General features: G+C 35.7%; 1 protein-coding gene across 6 annotated transcripts; it reads right to left on the reverse strand.

The window, feature by feature from the left end:
- Positions 1–802: 802 nt before the first annotated feature.
- Positions 803–21,505, reverse strand: LOC111024977 (DNA ligase 6). 6 transcript variants are annotated; one of them, XM_022302810.2, is made up of 19 exons: positions 18,783–21,345; positions 18,550–18,667; positions 18,330–18,411; positions 16,100–16,202; positions 15,882–15,978; positions 13,917–14,007; positions 10,979–11,107; positions 10,803–10,850; positions 8,784–8,881; positions 8,615–8,680; positions 6,407–6,566; positions 6,186–6,293; positions 5,131–5,180; positions 4,246–4,280; positions 4,085–4,146; positions 3,852–4,013; positions 3,678–3,766; positions 2,314–2,413; positions 803–1,309 (listed from the first exon to the last, which is right to left on the reverse strand). In XM_022302810.2, the coding sequence occupies exons 1-19, from the start codon at positions 21,151–21,153 to the stop codon at positions 998–1,000; spliced, it is 4,281 nt and encodes a 1,426-aa protein (XP_022158502.1). In that variant the 5' UTR covers positions 21,154–21,345; the 3' UTR covers positions 803–997. The 6 variants fall into 6 exon arrangements, 3 of the variants coding, with proteins under 3 accessions (XP_022158502.1, XP_022158501.1, XP_087983368.1); XM_022302809.2 differs by having other exon boundaries at positions 13,905–14,007; positions 18,783–21,342; XM_088127242.1 differs by lacking the exon at positions 803–1,309 and adding an exon at positions 1,316–1,469 and having other exon boundaries at positions 13,905–14,007; positions 18,783–21,458.
- Between the last annotated feature and the right edge of the window lie 192 nt (positions 21,506–21,697).

The raw sequence follows: 21,697 nt of genomic DNA on the forward strand, positions 1-21,697 counted from the left end.
ACAATTCTAGTTTCATAAACTTAAAACATCTGGCTATATACAGAAAATAACTAAGAAATTCATATTCATAAACTCCAAACAAATTTTGTGGAAAAAAATTTTGCTCCTTAATGGTGAGGAGTATTCTATTTCTTACCCTCACGTGATCCCATATAAAAACAAGACAAGTTTTTATCGTTGCTTTTTTTGATTATTTTATTGAATCTCATAATCTCATCAAAATCTCCTCAAATCTTCATTTCGTGTCTTACTATCTTGTTCATAGCAAATGTAATTTGAAGAAGTTTTGAGATATTGGATTAAAGTTGTTAAATTTATTTTTCTCCCTTAACTTTTAACTTTAGATGATCGATTATCGTTACTGCATCAAATTGAGAAAAAAGGTATAGGAAGAATAGAGAAAAATAAGGAACTGAGAAGTTGTAGGGAGAGAAAAAATGGGAAAAGTCAACCAACCAATCTAAAAAAAAAGAATTCAAAGAGATTTGAGAAGATTTTGATGAGATTATGAGATTTAATAAAATAATTAGAAAAAGCAACAACCAACACTTGTCTTGTTTTTATAGAACCACGCGAGGGTAGGAAGCACAATGCTCCTCACCGTTAAGGAGCGAAGTTTCTCCTAATTTTGTGGGTGTCATTCATACACTGCTCCACGTCACTTGGATTATAATTGGATTAACCCGGTCATCCGTAATGGCAATTGGAGTGAACCTATTGAATGATCAATAATCTTATCTATCAAAGTGTCCACAACAAACGGTGGTAAAGCTTGGTTTTGATTAAAAACAGACCATGCAAGTGAGAGACAAAAGGTATGATATTGGAAGTTACTTCGAGGTAAACCCTCTATGTTAATTGATTTACAGAGGAAAGACTATCTAAACCCATCTTTCTAAAATTTACAAGCCAAAGTTTGACACCAGATATATAATCGATATCTACACGTAATAGTAGAGACAAGAAGAAGCCTACCAAAATAACTGATGAACTAAACTCAATCTCCTGATGCAACAACATCCATCTTCCTTGTCTGAGAATTAAACATGCCAACTATATCTGTAGCCGTGCTACATTCTTCTGGATTTCTATCTCGAACTGAACGAATAAATCTCGGAAACCTGATTGAGATGCCCCGAGAAGGATGAACTAAACCTACAGCAGCCTGGTGAACTGGTGACACTGTTAAGTCTGCACCTCTTATTTCCCAAACAACTTCTGGCAAGAACCACATATCAGGGGCCTCAGCAGTTCGATAGTAAGGTGGCTTTTTACACAAAATCTTATCGCCAGAGAAAAATTCTTTCATCTGAAGTTTAACCAAAAAAAAAAAAAGAAAGAAAAATCTATAAGAACAATAATACTCAATAGGAACAATAGTCAGAGATCAAGTTTTTGAGAGAGAGTTCTACAATTTGCAAGGTGAAGACTGGACCCCTTGAAGGACTGCTCACAGAAAAGCTTGCCTACTGGGCGATCAGGGCATGAATGAACAACTTTCGGATAGATGCACTAATTTTATTCTTTTTTCTTTCCAACAATTTAAGCAACATTATTGTCACAAATAATATTTACAGCTAATGCAAAGGAAAATTCAATACCCCTGAAGCTAGCTTAAGAATGCTTTCCATAGATAAGTTGTCTACAACTTATTGAATTGCTCATTAATTGATTGTTAGAAGATAGAAACATTTTCCACCTCAACTTATGTTTTTTTTCCTATCATGAGAGCATGATTACGACTTACGAGCCATGATCTAAAAAGTAAAAATAAAAATAATTTGTTTTAAAATTTTCCTTTTTGATAGAAAATTTGTTTTAAAATTTTCAATAAGAATTTGGATCTTAATTTTGTTTCCTCCCTGTTTACATCCCAACTTCATTATCTTTCAAACTAGGAAGAGTTCTTTTTTCAAGAGGGAGGGAATTGGTGTAGCATAAATTGTAGAGTTCTTAGGTATGTATTAGGAGTGGTTTGTAATTTTGTTTTAGTTTGTTGGTTTAAGGTTAATTGATAGTTTATTTGCATTAGTAAGCCTAAATCCTCTATAAATGTAACCAAAATAATCCTATATTGTATTAATATACTTTTGAACATTAATAGACATTTTGGTTGACAGTCCTCCATCTTCTTCTAATGCTTGGTTGCATCAAACTCACAGTAAAAAAACAAAACGAATTATTGCATTCTTCATTTGATATAATATATATTTCAACAATGCACTGAGCTACAGTTTCTATCAACAAAAAACCTGTGATTTTTGGGAGAAGAGACCATAGTGAAAAATAAAAAGTAAGTGGAGAGCTAATTACCTCAATGTAAAATGCATCAGAGAACCCCGACATAACACGACATACGCTTTGAAATTCCTCATTGTCAGGATTGTAACAGGCCATGAGGAAAGGGCTGAACCTGGAATTGCAAAAAATGGCATTGTGCACCGAAGTTGCATTTCATGTAGTAAAGTATCATGTCTCTCATGCATATAAAAGTCAGAATTTTAACTCATTCACTAACTAGTACTTCATTCATTTGAACTTTATAAACTGCAAAGACGACTTCCAACTTACAAATCCTAAAGCTTAATAGTTACCAATCATAAAAGACCACCACATAGAAGACTCGGAATAGGACAATCAAAACGGGAGTTTAGCAGAGTATATAGTTTATATGGGGCAGACTACGAAAGGAAGTTTGGGAAAAGTTTGGTAATCCTTCTACTTCAAATCTTCAAAATTCCTTACCTATTATATTTGATCTCGATGTTCCTACAACTATTAAGAAAAAGAATTCGAAGTTGCACCAAACATCCCATTGCATACTCTCTCCTGTCAGATATTGTCAAATAGCAATAAAGTTCATAATTGGTAATTGTTTCCTTCTATACTATTTCTTTCCATTTTTTTTTCCATTATTTGTAAAAGACTACCCTTGTATCCATCCAAAGATAAATGTTTCAAACTGCATGGCAAACCCACAATGATCGTAATTCAAACTCTAACTCTAAGAATGGGTCAAATAAAGGCAGTGCAAATACAAGGCAAGGAAAAGCTCATATTTTGTCAACTCAGAAAGGCGGAGTGACTAAAAAGACATTGAAAAGAAGAGTGTTGAACACAAATGAGATTGAAAAGCTAAAAAGTCTTTTAAAAATGAGATAAAATTATATGTTCGGTAGTCTTTTCACGTCCAACTTCTCAACCAAAACTCTCTCCTTAGATTTATTGATTCCACTGCAACCATATGACAAATAATAGCTGTAATTTTATCTCCTATAGTCATGTCTAAGAAATAAGAAAATATCTATACAACGAATGCAACCTTACTACAATGGAGACATCAAGAAAAATTCAAACATTACTTTAAAGAATTTGCTTCTTATATCACATTTAACTGTTGACTAGTGATTTCAAGGCGAGCCCTCACCTATGGAAAGGGGTGAGACATTTAGGGCCTCTTGCACGTTGAACAGGTGCAAGAACACCACCCTGGCAAGCACCACACTCAACTTGGCACACCATCAACAAAAGGCGAGGCGAGTGCCGTGGCAAGAAAATGAAAACTCTGTTTTCATTATTTTATTTTTTATAAAAGTTTTTAAACTTATATTAAATCCCTTGGAAAGGTGTTAGCGTGCCTTAGATGATGTGCATATAGAATGAGGATGAAGTATTACCATCCGGCTTTTCTTCCATTTCCATGCCAAGCACCGATAGGGACTAAATCAAGAGAATCATTCAAGCCTTCAACATAATCCCGCTTTACCTATGCAGTTGATGATTTTAATCAGTCATGCATGTCCAAAATATTTCATATCAGTACAAATAATAAAAAATTAAATTTATCATACCTTTAACCATGTATCATTACGCTTTGAGGGAGAATATCCAGCATCCACATCTAAAGATTTGACCATAATTCCTTCACACGATGATTGGAGTGCATCTCCAAGGAAAGAACTTACTTTAATCAAAGTGGATTCACAGTTTAAGCAGGCATCATCCTTTTCGATCTACAGAACATATTAATTCCATAATGCACTATATTGTTAAATACTATTCATATGTGAAGTCGAGTACTCACTGTGATTTCCTTCGCATATTCAAAATATCCAGGCCTCTCATCACGAAACAAATCCTTCAAGTCTGTATAAATTTGGACAGTGAGTTGTGAATCTAATCAGACTAACTCTTACAAGATTATAGCTTTGGAATTTAAAAAATAACTACAGATGGTGATCATACATTTTCGTCTATGCCGGAGAGGTAACCCCAGCAGCCTGAAATGAGATATTTATTTAACTTATATTGAATATTGTAAAAAGAGAGAAATTGACAAATACAGAATCCAAATAAAATTTTCTAAGCGCATCACTGATAACAAAAAATCGAAGTTCTAATCACAATAATAACTATTAAATCTTGGACGTGATACAATAACCATGACAGTTTTTTCCCTGCAGTAAGAAACTCTAATTAAAAAAAAAAAAAAAAATTGGACATTGTGGTACTGTAGATACAAGATACCAAACGTTCAGTGAGAACAAAATGTAGAAATCATATTTTGTAACTCATTTGGTGGGCTGTAGCTGTCTTTTACCATTAGACCCTTATATATTCCTTTGCTTTTATCTACTTCCCTTGTATCGGTTTCTTTTTTCAGTGTATAACTTGTAGGACTACTGGTCTGAAATTGCAGACCCCAGATGGATTGATGCTCCATGGCTACCAAGAAAGAACGTTCTATTGAGCAAGGAAAAAAGTTCGACATGTACCAACTTGGTATCCACAAATTCTGGAAGCTCCCATGGCATAATTATTCTAATAAAAGGATAAAATTTTACAGAAAAAAAAAAGTTTGTCTACACTCTAGCAACTACCTACATCAACAAATAAACACCTGAAAATTATAACTAACAGCCATGAAGTTGTAGTAAATCTCATACTTCCAAAACTGCAAGAAAGGAAGAATCCTGACCTACGTACAAAAAAAGGCTTAACATCCCATCCCAACACCATTACTCCACTCGTTTTTTAATCTTTTTGGATTAGTTTCTAAATCAATCTAAGAAACTAAGAATTCATAACTTTGAAATGATGAGAAAATTGAGAGTGTTGAAAGATGATTACTGCTCCCCATTGGCAAGCATTATGTCAAAGACAAAAATGCAAATATCAACCTGCAGAAAGGTAATAAGTATTAGAGGATAAATTTAAATATCGATCAGCATGCAGTATTTATAGAGGTACAACAAATACTTGTCAGAATATATGTTACAGAAAGACCAAGACAAAAGTATCAGACATAAAATCTATCGAAATCCCTTCAGGGAAGGCTCAATCTGTAGCTGTCTATTTTAGCATTTTTCTCGTATATTCCTGATCCTCTCTCTTCCTTTTGATATTTTGTTCAGGCATGGCTATTATTATGTTGGACTAAGCCGGTTGAATTATATATACTCTTAAAGAAGGTTTCTCGTTTATACAATGAAACCAAAGACCAAACAGTGAAAAATAGACACCCAAGTAAGTGAAAATCATATATTTTTTTTGGATGCTTTATTATTTCAATAGTTGTATTTTCTTTCATTTCATTTTCACTCTGGGATGCTGTATTTTGAACATTTTTTTTTGTTCCTTTTCATATACCAATGAAAAGTTCGTATCTTGTTTGAAAAAAAGACATCCAGATAAGTGATTAACATTTATCATCTTAACTCTGTTCGACTTTCTTAAACTAGTACAATATCTACAGTAATAGTTAGGTCAGTATTAGTCTTAGGCTTGAGATGTTACCCTTAACAACTGCATATTTACAATCTGAGAAAAAAAATAAAATGTACAGTTTTCTCAAATGATGTCCACAATTAACTTTGATAGTTGCACATTTGGTTTGATATTGAGGGATATATCAATAAAAATCATTTCTACAAAAGAAAAAATGACAACAAACATCTTACTCAATTTCAAGGATGAAATATCAATTATTAACTTCAAAATCAAAACAAAAGTATCGTCCTATATCATTCCATAACAAGGAGCAAGAGGAGAGATCAAAGAAGTACAAAATGAAACGAAAAAGAGCAGTGCTTAATCTGTATTTTAAAGAACATGATATATATATGTCGCTTTCTGTGCTTAGAGCAATATATCATGTCAAGGTAGAAAATAATGATATATCAGACCTTTATGCTATCAACTGCAATCAGCAACCCTTTGCTCCCTCTCCCGCGTGATGATAATTCTTGGAAAGACATCAGTCTGCAATTATTTCTCCTATCAACTGCAACAACCTAAAACATGAGGTAAAATATCATTTTGCAGTGACGAGACATTGTCAGCCAACAATTTGATAAAGGAGTTCCTAAGAAAAAGACTCAAACACTGTCTGATAGCAAGCTCGCACCTCAGCATCCAGTATGAAAGTTGAGGCAGCAGGCTTACATAGTTCGTTAATTATATTGATCAAATCTGGAAATTTTGATGTTGTATCATCACTGTTTCGAGAGAAAACTCGCACAGAACCATCAGCCAATTTGTGAATTTGGGCACGCTGACCATCATATCTAAATACACAAATAGAAAAATTAGATCAAGTGGAAAATGCAACTAAACTGGCAAAGAAGTTCTATTGAGAACAAGAGAAAAAAAGGAGACAGAAAATGCAATTACTTAGGGCCTCATTTAGTCACATTTTCCTATTTCTTGTTTCCTCTTGTTTTAGAAAGAAAACCAAAACTGTGTTTGGTAACTATTTTTATCTTTTGTTCTTTATTTTTTATTTAAAAAAGAGACGGAAATGTGTTTGATAAATGATAATCATTTCTTGCTCCCTGTTCTCTTAAATATTAAATTAAAAAAAACATAAGTTTTACATGAAAGTCATTTTTAAAAAATAAAATATATAAAAAATGGTTACATTTAATCTTTTAAATGATATGCACTTTATAGGTCAAAAATGATAAAATGATGTTTTTATTCAAATCTTTGACAACCTATAAACAGGAATATGAAATGAACTAGAAACGAGAACAAGAAAATAGAAAACTAGCTTTGTAGTTTCCGGATGCTTATACAAAATTTTAGGAACATTTTTTTAAAAATAAGAAACAAAAAACAAAAAAGTCACTAAACAAATATGTTTCTCTAAAATTAGAAACTAAGAAATAAAAAACGAAAAGCTTAAATATTATCAAACGATCCTTTAAATATGACCCTGCTAATACAATGGAAATTATAATAAGAATCAGAGGACAATGGTTGTCTTTCACCCTTAATAACTCTTGTTAGTGTTCATATCTTTTGGTGATTCTCTCAATCCTCTCTTCTCTCTTGCTTGCACTCGTTCATGGAGTTTTTGCTTAGTTTTTTAGGCTTTTTTTATGGTGGAACTTGTGAGAGTCCTAATAGGGATAGTTTAGGAATATGGTTAGTGGAGGTATTATGGTAATTAGTTAGGACTTACGGGTGGATTGGATATAAATAGAGGGTAGAAGGGAGAGGAAGGGGTATCTTTTGGAATAGTACTTTGGTGAAGAACTTGAGAGATTTCTTGGGAGAAAGATAGCTCTCTCAAAAGGCTATCGATATTGTAATTTCCATTTTAATATTGCAATATAGTTATCTTGTTAGGTTCTTGTATTTGGGATCCTAACAACTATTTCCTTCTTTTGTGCTCTTCCTAGTCGGTCCTACCCCGTTGAGAAATAAGACATTTTAAAGAGCATTAGACAACAAGTCATCTGCAAAAACAAAAATGTGTTGTGATTCTATTTCCACTTTTCATTTACATTATTTTAATTTAATAGACAAGGTTGTATATTTTTCTTTTGGATAAAAGACAATATATTCAAGAAGACCACAAAAGAGAAACACCCTAAGGGCAGAGGATTGAGATCACCCTCCCCCACACTCTAAATAATAGCGGTCTTTGAATCACTAACAATCATTTGTAGGCTATAATAAAAAAAAAATTCTTGTGGTTTACAGCTACCACGAAGCAATATGTTGTACGTTATCCCAATAGACAAGGTCATATATTAAATACATCCACCATCCCTTTTCCTTTTTTTTCTGTTGACCCGGCCCCACACTCTCATTAGCAATCAAATTCTTGAAAGAAAACCCATTCACCTTCCAAACACTCCAGCCAAAAAAATCACCCGGTAAAAATATAAAAACCTAATCCAACCTTCCCTGTATCCTAATCACATGCCTACATTCAATATCAAAATCTTAATAAATTAACCTACAAAACCTAATACCACCAGAAAAGATTGTAATTGTAAGAAAAACTGAAGGGAAACTGAAAGAAGTTATCCAACTATTTTTCATCAGATGGAACAATTAAGGAAAAAATCTAGAAAGAGGAAGCTAGGAGGAAAGAGGTAAAGCATAAAAATTAATAGGAAAAAAAAACTTAAGATAATTTTATCGATTACTGAAAAAAATTACCACTATTCAGCCCAAGTATTTGCCAAAAGAAGTACAAAACATGGTTTGTATTAAACTACTTAAGGTTCACGAGATGATTAACAACAAGACCTAAATATCTCAATGGATGCATGCATAAGAGTGAGGTAAGAGAAAGAAGCAGAGAGACAAGAGGACTCACTTGTATTCACATGTAAAAGCTTTATTCTCAAAGATTTTCAATGCTTGAGGAATACCATTGGTAATTCTACAGCAGGTACCAATAACAAAGAATAACCCAAGTTAACATGCATAGGAAAAGAAGTATACATTGATAAAGATGATGAATGTTAGATGGCCCAGAAATATACTTTGCAAGCATTGGCTTAATGGGTATTCCTGGAACCATTGATAAAGACGATGAAGAGAATTCAATCCCTTTTCCCATAAGAGAAGGAACAATCAGATCCTGCTTTTTGAAGAACAATAAAGCACAAATGACTTAAATAAGCAGTAAAATGACACACAATGACAACACATTATTATTCTCGAGTTACAAGAAAAATATGAATACTCCTCTTATTCACAATTTCTGTACTTGCAAGGATTTTACAGCTGATTGACCCAGCCGACAAACACGTGAAAAAGGGAACAAATGGAGAGAAAAAATCAGAGAAACAGAAAAGAAAAAGAATCACAGATATTCTACAACTTACCTTCTTAAAACATAAATGCAGCCAGTAATTAGTTCCTCACTAGTGAATAAATGTTTCAATATCTAGATTGCCAATAAATTCAGGCTAAACCATTTAAACCTTAGGTTAAAACATCATCTATTCAATTATGAGTCTGAAAAAAAAGAATTCTTTCTAGCTTACTTTCATATTATGTCATTTTCCCTTATACCAAGAAGTATATACACTCTCCTCTCCTCTCTCCTTTCTCTAGTGACACTCCCCTGACCCCCCTCCTACTTTCGGTGGCTACTCCCTCTCACTGCTTGTTCTCACCAGCTGGATGTGCATTTATCCTCTCTTTGAGTGTTTCCACTTAAAAGTTTTAATCATGATAATATGGAACCAAGGTCAATTACAAATGGTTTTTTAGCACAATCATCAAAAGCTAGACATTACGAATCTGGGACCAAAGTTAAGTAAAAACTAAAAAGGTATAATACACTTTTTTTTAACAAGAAACAAACTTTTCATTGATAATATGAAAAAGAAGAAAAAAGTTCATGGATACAAGCTCCCAAAGGAAGCGAAAAAAAGAAGGAAAAACAAACACAACATAGAAATCAAAAACCATGAAAAAGATGAGATCTGAAGCCCATACCTTTTGGTCTCTGAGGTGTGGACTTTGTTTCTATTTTGGTTCTTAAATTTTCCAAACCATCATTTTGTCTCTAAAATTGGAATTTAGTTTCCTTTTGGTCCTTGAGGTTTCAAAACTAAACTTGAATTCAATTTTTAATTGGTCCGATGAGGTTTGAATTTGATTTCTGATTGGTCCCTAATTTGAGCTTACCTTTAGTTGACCTAACAGATCAGTGATGGCCTGATGGGGCAATTAACATATGCTGACTAGGGTTTATTGATGTGTATTTTTCAAATGAATTCGCAAATTTTATTACTGTTCATTCTCTTATAACCAAGTGGCATTTCTCTCTCAAAGCCTTTCCCCTCTCTCCTTCTCTTATCCTTCCTCTCATCTCTTTTCTTCCCCTCTTCAATGAAAGGCTCACCAACATCCTCCACCACTCACCACCACACCAACCTGCTTTCCAATTTCATTATGATTTTGAGCAGGTACTCGTTGCCAAAAGGGGCACTTTCTCCTTTGCATTGCCGCCCAGTCTCAATGCCTTCAGAATGGTGAAGACATGCAGTACCGAATGAAGCACCACTTGGTTCAGATTTATAGAAACTGAAATTTCCATGATCAGAGAGGTAGTGTTGTTGCTAAATGGAGGATCAACTATTTTACGGGTAATCTCGATCAAGCAAAATAAAAGGCTCTTTGCTGAGAAAGAAAGACCTAAGGAGTAGCTTTGGGAGGATACCACCAGCTATTTGTCTCTTTGGGCAAATCTAGTCTATTCATAATTATACTCTTTCTATGTCGTTGACCAGTTGGGAATCTTTTTTGCGACCCTAGTAGTCTTCATATATTATCCTTGTACTTTTTATCTAAAAAAAACATTAAATTAGTTTCTTATTAAGAAGAAGAATGAGCAATGTGGAGCCCTTTAGCTACACTCCTCTCTTGGGTTCATTGTTCATCGTTCATTCTCTTTTTTCTCTTCTTCCCAAGTCCTGCTAGCAACAATTAAGAAAACAAAAACAAACAACGAACAACGAACTTGATAAGACACAGACATCATAACTTACAAAATTAGGAAGCACATTGTATGCGTCAAGTACAGCAGCTGAAAAGTACTACAAAAAAGACTCAATTAATCAGTATGCCAACTTCAAATGAAGTCGATCTCTTAAGGAATACAGGAAATAAAATGGACACCCATGTAAAAAACTAAAATGTCATTACAGAAACATAAAACTTGAACCTGAAGCTTCTCCTTCAAATTTGCTACCATTCCTTCCTTGTACATGTTGAGGGAGGAACTTATGAAAACAGCTTGGGCCAGAGCATGAAGAACAGTTTTCAACATGGCTCCTATTCGTAAGTTACGAACCTGAATAGAAGCAGAAATGAAAACTTCTAGAAAGCTTGACAAAATGTTTCTACAAGAAAACAGGGACTTTACAAAACTCCAACAGAAGATAATAAAATAGCTCGACCAGTTAAAAGTAGGGAAAAATCTTCAAGCTAACTCATTGGCAACCATAAAACTCACAAAGCCACGGGAATGCACAAATCAGTTTATAGTGGTTTGTTTCCAAGTTTGGAAATTAGCGTTAAATGGTCTCCATAGCTCCCAAGACACTCGAAAGGTAGATAAAGAGCTTTTCATTGGGCTAAGAACTTCCAAGGGTACATGTCAATGTTCTTCCTTATCCCGAACACTTATCTAGTTCAACAATCCATGCTAAATTAGAGGTCAGATAAGGAGGAATTTTGTTTTCTTATGAAAACACTGCACTTTCGTAGAGCAAACGAACAGAAACGCATCCCGGAGCAACAATGACATAGGCTATAAGACCTAATTTCAAAGAAGACAAGCAATAGCCAATAGATATGGGGAAAAAAAGGCAAAGGGGAGGTTCTCCTAACCAACAATTTTCCCAAAGAACACGCATCTAGATCATCTCTATCTAACCTCTTAACAAAATTAAAAAAGGAATTGTAACAAGAAAATTGGCCTTCAAAGCACATGCATGTAGCCCCACAGATTGATACCAACCCTGGAGGTTGAGCCCCATATTAACCTCATAATGATCCTATGCCATAATTTGCTAGGCTTCTCCAAAGGCTTCTCCAAAACAACTTAAAAGGGGCTTATTACAAACGCTCAATTTCCTATGCCCAAACCCTAAACCCTATCAGTTTTCAAATAACCTCCCATATAACCAACCGAGAGCCACCGCCCTCCACAACTTCCTCCAATAGAAAATCTTGCATGATCTTCTCCAACCTACAACTAATGGTTGAGGGAATCCGGAACATGAAGTAGGTGAAAATCCCACTTAATATCAAGGGCCAACCTATTGTTCTTAGAGAAGAAGGGCATTTTTCCAAAAAAAAAAACAAGGCACTTTTCAACCTTTTCAATCGTCTGGTTGCAAAACGACAAGTGGGATGGTTCAAGTGTCGATAACCATGAAGAACAGGGCAAATTATTATGTTTCAATAAATCTTGAGTTACAATGGAAAACTTTTACGCTAAGTTTGAAGAATGGATCCCGATAGCTCATGCTTGCTTCCCAATCGATCATTCCATGTTACAAGAACTAGATTAAGGTTTCCTTTTACACCTCTAGAATTATTGCTTGTTTCAAATGATTGGTGACCCTTGTGGAGGTTTCTAAGGGGTGGCAGCGAAAATTGTAAGGAAGCTAGACATTAAAGAAGCTAGGATCAAAATCTAGAAAAATAGTAGAGGCTTCATCCCTCCCTCCCTCAAAGATGAAGAAGGTAAACAGTGGAGCACCTTAGTGATACTGCCTAATGATAGAAGAGGGAAACCGTTGTGGGGTGCATAACCCAAAATATTTTGGAAAGTTAATTGAAAAAAAAAAAGAAGAAGAAGAAGAAAGTTAATGGGTCTTTGGGTTGTGCACTAAAATTGGAAGGAACGTGTGATGGTTAGCAAACTAGTTATCCAATATTGGGCCTCCTTTCCACCTAGCCCATATAATTGGGCCTTAGGTAAAATCCTCGAATATGGGCGCCTCAAACACAACCAACTCAGAGAACTACTCAAGCTCTAAGATCCTGCCTGAGGACGAATGTTGGCATTACCGGTGAAAATGAGAACTTATGGAGACTTCTGAGAAGGATCTCAATAGCCCATTGGCAAACAAGGACCTTGCTCCATGGAGATGGGCGAATTACCCCACTAACATAGAAGAAGTAACATGTCACTTGGATAGGATTTCGGAGAATCAGCAGAAAATCTTTCCACCTTATCAGCTAGCCACAAAAAGCAAATGAAAATTACCAATTAAGGTGTAGACTGTAGAGGAAGAGGATGATAATAGCAATCCGATTGTGGCAGAAAGGGTAAAACAAGCACAAACAGAAAACCTCAAAGACAAGCCAAAAGGCCATGCAGAGAAAGAGCAAAGGAAAGAAAGAACCTGAACAGCTCCATGCTTACATTTCAAGGGGAACTAAAAAACTTGACAAGCTCTGTGCTGACGTTTATAAATTGATAGGACAACTGTCATCAGTTCTCCCCCTCATAAATTGACTTTTGACTTCAAACAAGACGAGAGTAGTTGACTATTAGTCTCTAATTTTGCATTAGAACAACCCTATACTAGAGAAATTAGTTCCTTTGCCACTTTTGATGTTCACACTTACCAAAAATATTTTGCCCTAGAAGGTACTAAGAAGGATGTACTATCCGTTGCAAGTAAAATCGAACCTCCCCAACCAAGTGTTTTTTTTCTCTTTTTTTGATAACTGAGAGTCGGAGCTTTGCTCCCCTATACCCAAGGACACCCGTGCCCGCGCTCACCCCAAGGCTCGAACTCGAGAGACATCAAGGGTTTATTGGTATTAAGCTCACCAGAAGGTTCGAACTTGAGACGTCTAAGCAAGTATGACCAAGAGACCCCAAGCCCTTGAGACGTTATTCTAACGTAAGATGCATTCAGAATCTCAGATAATGAGCTTACGATACATCTAACACTTTAATTCCTCTAGATAATCAAAAAGGGAGAAAAAAAAAAAGAAAAGAAAAAAACCCTTGCCCTATATAAATCAAAGTGGAGTATTCTTCACAAATTGTACTAAATGGAATGAAATTAAATACACATTGTTCAAGCAGATATACAAGCTAAAAAATAAAAAGAGATAGGTCTTACCAAGGTTCTTACAAGAAATTTCATTTCCTTTTCTCTGCAAGAACGCATGAGATTCATAATGAGGCTTTTCTTACGTGCAGTACTTCCACTACCTGTTTGTACACTGATAACTACTACATGAGAAAAAATAAATTCTTTTTTCATTAATAAACACACTCATGAAAGGAGGAAAAGAAAAGTATAAAGTTAAAAGGGGAAGTATGACAATATGTCTAACCGATAAGAATGCATTTAGGGTAGTTAGGAATATGAATAGGATAGTAAGTCAAACGATTGATTATAAATAGAGGGAGTGGGATGAGTGTGAAAGTAGGCCAGTATGGTCTAGACTTGAGTGAAAATACTAAAAAAAGATGGGTCCAAGTATTTTGAATAACTTGGGAGTCATTGACCTGTTTTATCTTCTAGTTCTTTTGGTTTCTATCAATAGCCTTCCGAAGCTAAAAAATATTTAAAAATAAATAAATAAGACCTCCAATTGGCTTATATTGAAAAAGGAAAATTATTACTGGCTCGTTTGATAACGATTTTTGTTTTTGGTTTTTCTGTTTTTATTTCAGTTTTCAATTTTTAGAAAACAAAAACCATACATTTTTTATGGGCTTGTAAGTCCTTTCCTTTGGGTTATTCGTTGGAGCAGCTCTGCGATTCTGATCATGAAGATGGCTTTTTTAAAGTGTTATTTGGTATGGATGGTGGAGTGTTATATGCATTTATTTTGGATTTTTTTCTGGTTCTTGCATCTTTACGTGTAACACCAATGAAACGTGTTATTTCCTTATCAGAAGCAAGATACAATTTTTAAGGTTTGAATTTTATATTTATTTGGTTCTGAGTTTTCAAATGGAATACTATAGTTCCATTAGAAATTGCACTTAATGGTCCCTCGATTAAGTTCACCGTTAGTTGACTAATGGAAAAATTACATGACATCAACAATTTTTAAATGAATGGTCGTTTTTTATTAACTTTAGATTATTTTAATCTTGTGGCATTTACCTTTTAAGTATGTGGCTTTCTTTCCTTTTTCTTTTTTTTCACCTTTTCCTCTCTCTCTCTCTTCCTTTTTTCTTCTCCCTCCACTTCCTCTCTTCTTCTTATCCTTCTTGTTTGACAGTTCGCTGCAGCCGACCATTGCCTTTTCTTGCCAACCACCACCATTCGTCATCAGCCCCTATCTCTACTGTTTGCCCGTCGCCACCACCAACCAATTGCCGCCTTCTCTTATCACTTGTTGCCGCCAAACATCCCTCTCTCTCAATCCAGACAACACTTCACTTCTAGAACGGACATTGCTGCTTGCAGCCAAGTATCCTTCTCTCCCTCCAAATCTAAAAGTTTGGCAGGTGGAGGCGTTTTCTTCAACAGTGATGATGAGGACAAACTTGACCAATCCTACCCATAGGTCCTTTGTCATCACCTCCACCGCTGCCTTCAACTCCATGTATGCCCTTATCTCTGCTGCCAACATTTCATTCTAGATCTGAAGCATTTCAGATCTTGAGATGGAGGGGGGATGTTCGGTGGCAACAAGATGGGAGAAGGCGGTGAACGCCACTGTTTGCCAATGGCCAGCTGCTGTTGAAGAAGAAGAGAGAGGAAGGGGAAGGAGAAGGAAAAAGGAAGAGATAGAAAAGGGAACAGGCGGGAGGGAGAGAGAGAGAAGCCACATCATTAAAAGAAAAATGGCATCTAAAATTAACAAAAATGACGCTTCAATTTAAATTTCCACATAAAAATGTCATGTCATTTTCTCATTAGTCAACTAACAGTCAATTTAATGACTCGGCAACCATTTAGAACTATTCTTCAAACCTCAAGGACTAGATTGTCCCTTTTTAAATCTGACCAAATAGACATCAAACTCAAACTTCTTAAACCAAAAGTGTGTTTTGCCCAATTAATAAATAGCAATCATCCCAGCATCAACTATGATCAAAGTATATCATGATAAGAGTCAAGTTCAACTCTCATTACCTAATTTTTCGAAGAGTGGAAAATACATCCTTAATCAGGAGGGGTGATGGAGGTGCCAATAATCTTTGTGTTTGGCGACATGCAAGAGCAACATCTCCTTCAAACATAAAAGAAACTTTGGCTAGTTATTGCTATACCTTGACCTAGTACTCTCGCCGAGGATGATAAGAATATGTCCAAGACAGCATATAAAAATAGCAAGAATAAGATGTATGTACCTAGATCGCCTAATTCATTGTACATTTCCGTTATCTTGGATCGGCTAACCCCACATGCCTCTTCCAATGCTGCTGTGACCAGACTCCCACCAATATTTAGTTCCTGCAAGGTTTTTTCATAAGAGATGAATTTCATCAAATAAATAAACTTCAAAACCAATGAAACTACAACAATATTCTCCAGTTGGGAACTACGTAAGAAGGGGAATCATTATTTTAAAATAAAAAGACCAAAAAATGAACTTTCGGACCCACAGTGTAGAAGGAGACAACAAAAATAACAGTATCCTAACACCTGAACAGTTTTCAATATACAAATAATCTAGTACTTCTCTCAAGTCTCAAGCCACACTTCCCAACTGATAGTTCTGACAACATTCCTCCACAAAACAATACCCGTGCAAGTTCTTGAGAATCGTTCAGAAGAATCTAAAAATAACTGTAACAATGGAAGAGAAGGCCATTTGGACACCGTTCCTCCATAAAGAGGTGGCAATGGGGCCAATTGGGAAAGAAATGGTCGAATCCTCTAACGCACTTAAGCACAAAACACGTCACCCTGCAAGAGATGTCTATTGCTGCATTAGACTGCTTGATGTATAACATACCACAAAAAAGAGATCAAAGAAAGACTCTCACCTTCTTTATATAAGGATCCTTTCAAGCTCTGTGAGTCACATGTACCCTAGCCCAATCACCTAGGATGACCTAAATAATTTGGACCTTCCCATTTGCAAGAAGGAAAGAGATTCAAGAATGCACTAAATATGACTACACTTCCAACTCTAAATTCAAAAATCTCCCCCCTTGTCGCGAATTCCCCACTATATTCATCAACCCTTACTAAATGGAGAGGGGCAGTCATGGAAGTAATGCCTCAAAGAAAAACAGCACTAGGAAGGTCTGCGCACTACTTAATAAATGCTTCTTCAACATCAAATCAAAACATAAAGCTGACTGTGACATAATCCTATGGACTCGATTATCTAGCCCCTTATGCAAAACTCAACGCTATCCATGTCCTCCTCCCCTTCTTGAAAACATTGATTGCCCCTTTAACAACTTTGACATCAAATGTGTCTTCTAAAATGAGAATCTTGGAAGAGGAGGCGTTTATCAAAATTGCCAAAAGCATGCAAAACCAAGAGAAAGTTAGCAAATTTTTTTAGATTAATAAAATCCTTTAGCCCCTGCATAATCCCCAAGAGGGATAAGGTATACTCAATGTCTCTGAGCAATACTATCTTTACTAAACACTCAGAATTTAAAAGGTTCATAATTATTGTTTATGTTGATATTATCATTATTTTTTTGTTCCCTGTTTCTAAAATGCAAATTATTCTTTTCTCATTCCCAAAATTTGTGGGAGACAATGTAAAAGCTTCCATAAATGAAGAAAGAAAGAGGAGAGAGAGAGAGGGAGAGAGATAAAGCATGATGGGTTATCTCTCCATTATGTGCAAACAAAGGCATGGACTAATAAAGTAAATAAATCTAGAAACAGCATCAACCCAAAAAAATGTCCTAGAACATACATGTGAAACCTTAAGGCTCCCGTTGTTTCCAAGAGATGCCTATTATTCATTTTGGAATGGAGTATTAACAAAAGAAGATTTACAAAAAAAAAAAATTAAATTGGTCTAAGATGCAAGAATATGTTATTCACACTATCAGTTCTTAGAATTTGAAAAACAAACTTTAATTGCATTGTTCTCTTTCCCTCTCTTTATTAAACTACTAAAGACCTTCATCACCGGCTTAAAGTTTAAAAAATAATAATAATAAGTAACAAATAACGGATCGAGACTGCCTAAGTCTCAAACATTGAAAATTTAAATGATTTCAGACAACTAAATCCCTCACTCAGCTTCTCCTCTTCCCCCCCACCCCTCACAGTCACACCAAAAAATCACAAACACTCTCAAAAAAGTGCCAGTCTATATGATCATAGAGGAACGTTTAACTAATAAATTATCAACATCTTTCTAATCCTCATAACTCGTTTTCCTTTCTCTATCTTCTCGCTCACAATATCTCAAATAGCCAACCTTAAAAACTTTAAAATTATGAATCAACAAAAAAAAAAAGAAAAAAAGAGTCATGATGTAAACTTCTGGGTTGGTGGTAACAACTTCTGGGTTTAGCATCCCACCAGGGAAAAAAAATTGAATCATTGGAATATAATTTACAAAGAATAATAAGTCAAAAAATAAAAGTTTAAGTATGAAACCATGTTTTCATGGTCAGCAGCAATTTTATTAGTGCACAGATACACTGCAGGCAGCACATCCTCAGCAGACAAAACCAATAAACTGCATAATGAAAAATAAATAAATAAATAAATAAATAAAAATAATAGAGGTATCACATAAGATGGAGTAAAATGTTAGCCAATAATCAACACTGGAAAAGACAATTAAATAAAAGGACACAATCAAAATAATTCCGACCTTCTGAACATATTGCAGAGCATAGATGTAGCTTTTATCTTGCCTTTTTCCTCTTCAAGAAGATCAAAGGTTCGTACAAGATGTATATATGGGGCAGGCTGTCCACACCGCCAACATGCTAAGTTTATATCATGCAAGATTTTCAAGCACAATGTATCAAAAATCAAATATGTAAACATATCTAAGAAAAATGCAGCTGTTTAACAAAAATCATAAAATGAACTAATACAAACCATGCTCAACCGGGTCATACTTTTCGGGTGGTAAGGATACAAGAGGTTCATTTATCTTCTTCGTTGAACTTGACAGCTTAGAAAAATCAGTCTCGAGTCCAAAATTTTCTGCCATCTTTTCCTTTTGCGTAGATAAGCATTCATCCAAATTGCTTTCAATTTGGATTGGGTTCCCACTGAAGATGTGACCCTTTTCATTCTGACCAAGCCTCTCCTGAGGGTTAGCATAGTACAAATCTAGCGCCATATTAATGTCTCCATTTGTTTCCACTAATAATGATGTAACAAGTTGTTTTAATGACTCATCACCATTTATTATCTGAATAAACCTGTCTATCTTGTTTGTATCTTTGTTAATATCATATGACGTACTTTGATCTTGACAACTTTGCTCCACTGTAGATTCCATTTTATCACCTTCCGACAAATGTGAAGCTTTCCTGAAGAACTTTGTTATTGTAGATTGCTTTGACCCACCAGATTGCAAACTTAAAATCTTTTTTGACCCACTAGATTGCAAGCTTGATTTCTTTTTTGACCCACTAGATTGCAAACTTGAATTCTTTTTTGACCTATTTTGTGGCTTCTCCTGAATGTTTCTCTTCCTTTTTCCAGGAGAAGCATTACTCTTGGCCATGCACCTTGGACTGGATGCCTTTGAATCTTGGCTTGAAGAAATTTCAAACTTTCCCAAAACAATCTTCTTTTTTATATCTGTTGTATGAAACGTAAATGGGACATCAAGTACTTTGCTCTGGAACTTGGGAAGATTCTCCGTGAGAGTAGTAATATGTTCACAAAATTCAGTTTCTCGTTCATAGAAATTAGAAACTGCATCAACAAGATTTCTCCCTGAGCTGCTAATCAGGTCTAACATCTGATCCTGAGTGACCCATGCAGGTAAGCACTCGCGAAGTTCCTGAATAATTTTTCTTTTATCCTCATCATTTAGATCTGTAGAACCAACTTCTTTTAGAGAAGAGAACCCCATACCACTACTGCATGCTTCGGTTTTGACGCTCATCTTCATACATGATGAAATTTCCTTCTCTTCCAAGTCTCGGAACTCATTTACAGCCTTTGCATCATTATCATAAACATCATCACTCATTTCACTGGATCCACGATGAAAGCCTTTTAGAAATTCTTTTCTGTTGGCCATTTCATCAACTAAACCAGCAAAATGCTTCTTAATTTTATTAGTATGCTTGCTGTCAAGTTTATCGACATCCGAGCCTACGGTGGGAACAACCCTTCTCGGTCTTAAAAACTTCACATATTCCCTGAGTTCATTGTAGTTTGAATGTTCACTGTATGGCACGAGATGAATTTCAAGTGAATCCTTGGACCTTACTGAGAACTTGTTACGTTTGACCTCATAAGTCCACCCTGTCGGAACAAAACCAACAACTTTAGAATACCCCTTTTCCACCATTATATCATTCATTTTAACAAAATTAGGTCTAAAATAAGGCCAAGTATCACCCAAAATATTCCATCCAACAACGTGAACGTCACTTTCACTTTCAAGCTCTGTAAATACCCCACTCTCACCATGTCCCAAAACCCGTAAAACTGTCATTTTTCTAGCATCCACCATTATCTTACGATTACATCTACTTGCAATTTCAAGCAAAATTTTTTCTTTTCCTATTACGTAAGTTGCTACAAGGAAAAGAACATTCCCCATAGAACCCTTACTTGCACCTCCAATTTTTTGTATGATGTTCACTATATATTCAATAGACTCCTCCTGGGTAGGAAAAATAAACTTCGGGTTACAGTAAGTAGTGTCCAAGAAAATAGCATCTGAGCCAATAAATTCCTCCAAAATAGGGTCGACTCTCATAGAATCACAAAACCGAAAATCACCCGTATGAACATATCTCTCCAATTTTCCATCCCCACCCGGAATCTTAAACAAGAACTGCACCGCACCGGGACAATGATTCGCATCAATTAGTATTACCTCACAGCCATCAATTGCGACGGGCTCGCGGAGCGGCAATGGCCGGACAAACGGCGAAGGGACTTTGAGAACCTCGAGGAGAAGGCGGGCAGTGGTGTCAGAGCAGAAGATGATACCCTTGCACCAACTGATGGAGAGACCGCCATAGTGATCGGAGTGAAAATGAGAGAGGAAATAGGAAACAGAGTAATCGCCGGCGAGACCGAAAGCGTCGACGACGAAGCGGGATTTAGGGATCAGTTTGGATTGGGGAAAATCGGACGGAAAAGGAGGGGGCCGGAATGGGAGCGGCGGCGGAAGAAGAGGCAGATGTGAATGCCGTGAAAACAATTCAATGGCAGTGACGAAGGAGAGGGAAGAGTCGATAGTTTGGTGGATATGGGTGGGAGAATCGGAAGCCATTGACGAAAGGCATTGGGTGTGCGAGTGAAGGAATTGAAAGAGCCGTTGGAGTTCCAGAAGTGGGATTATAGAAGAAGACGAGTAGAACGAGCGATTTGTTTGTTAAAACATACGCGGGATACGGAAACTTCGACCAGAATGGAGCAATACATGTCACATGTCAATTATGGCCGGGAGCGAAGGTACGAACTCATAACATTTTGATCGGAGATAGGTGTCTTAACCACTTAAAGCTATACTCGATTTGGCTCTTTCTCCATAAAATTTAGAGACACATTTGGCTGACCTTGAAACCAAACCATAAATCTAACCTATAAATTTGGTGAACTTCATGTTATCGAAGGCATTGTCATACTCTGACATTAAACACGCGACAGTCCGACCTGTTGCAATCATTAGTTGTGAAATGGTAGACATAAACTTATTAAGGACAACTCTACTTAGATTATGATTATCACTCTAGATAGTTTTTTTTTACAATTGTGGTCTATCATAACCTTGCAATTAAATAGTGTTTTGTTCTTTTAATGAATATTTAGATATG

The sequence above is a fragment of the Momordica charantia genome (genome assembly GCF_013281855.1).
Source record: "Momordica charantia cultivar OHB3-1 chromosome 8 unlocalized genomic scaffold, Mcharantia_2.0 BLBB01000008.1, whole genome shotgun sequence".
Taxonomy (NCBI): domain Eukaryota; kingdom Viridiplantae; phylum Streptophyta; class Magnoliopsida; order Cucurbitales; family Cucurbitaceae; genus Momordica; species Momordica charantia.

What these genes read in the sequence shown, in the direction of transcription:
- LOC111024977 (XM_022302809.2), bottom strand. Translation starts at nt 21,153, where the DNA reads ATGGCTTCCGATTCTCCCACCCATATCCACCAAACTATCGACTCTTCC. An exon ending in CAATGAATTAGGCGATCTAG is followed by an intron (nt 15,979 to 16,099) that starts GTACATACATCT and finishes TTATGTTTGAAG; the next exon opens with GAGATGTTGCTCTTGCATGT. An exon ending in ATTAAGCCAATGCTTGCAAA is followed by an intron (nt 8,681 to 8,783) that starts GTATATTTCTGG and finishes TACCTGCTGTAG; the next exon opens with AATTACCAATGGTATTCCTC.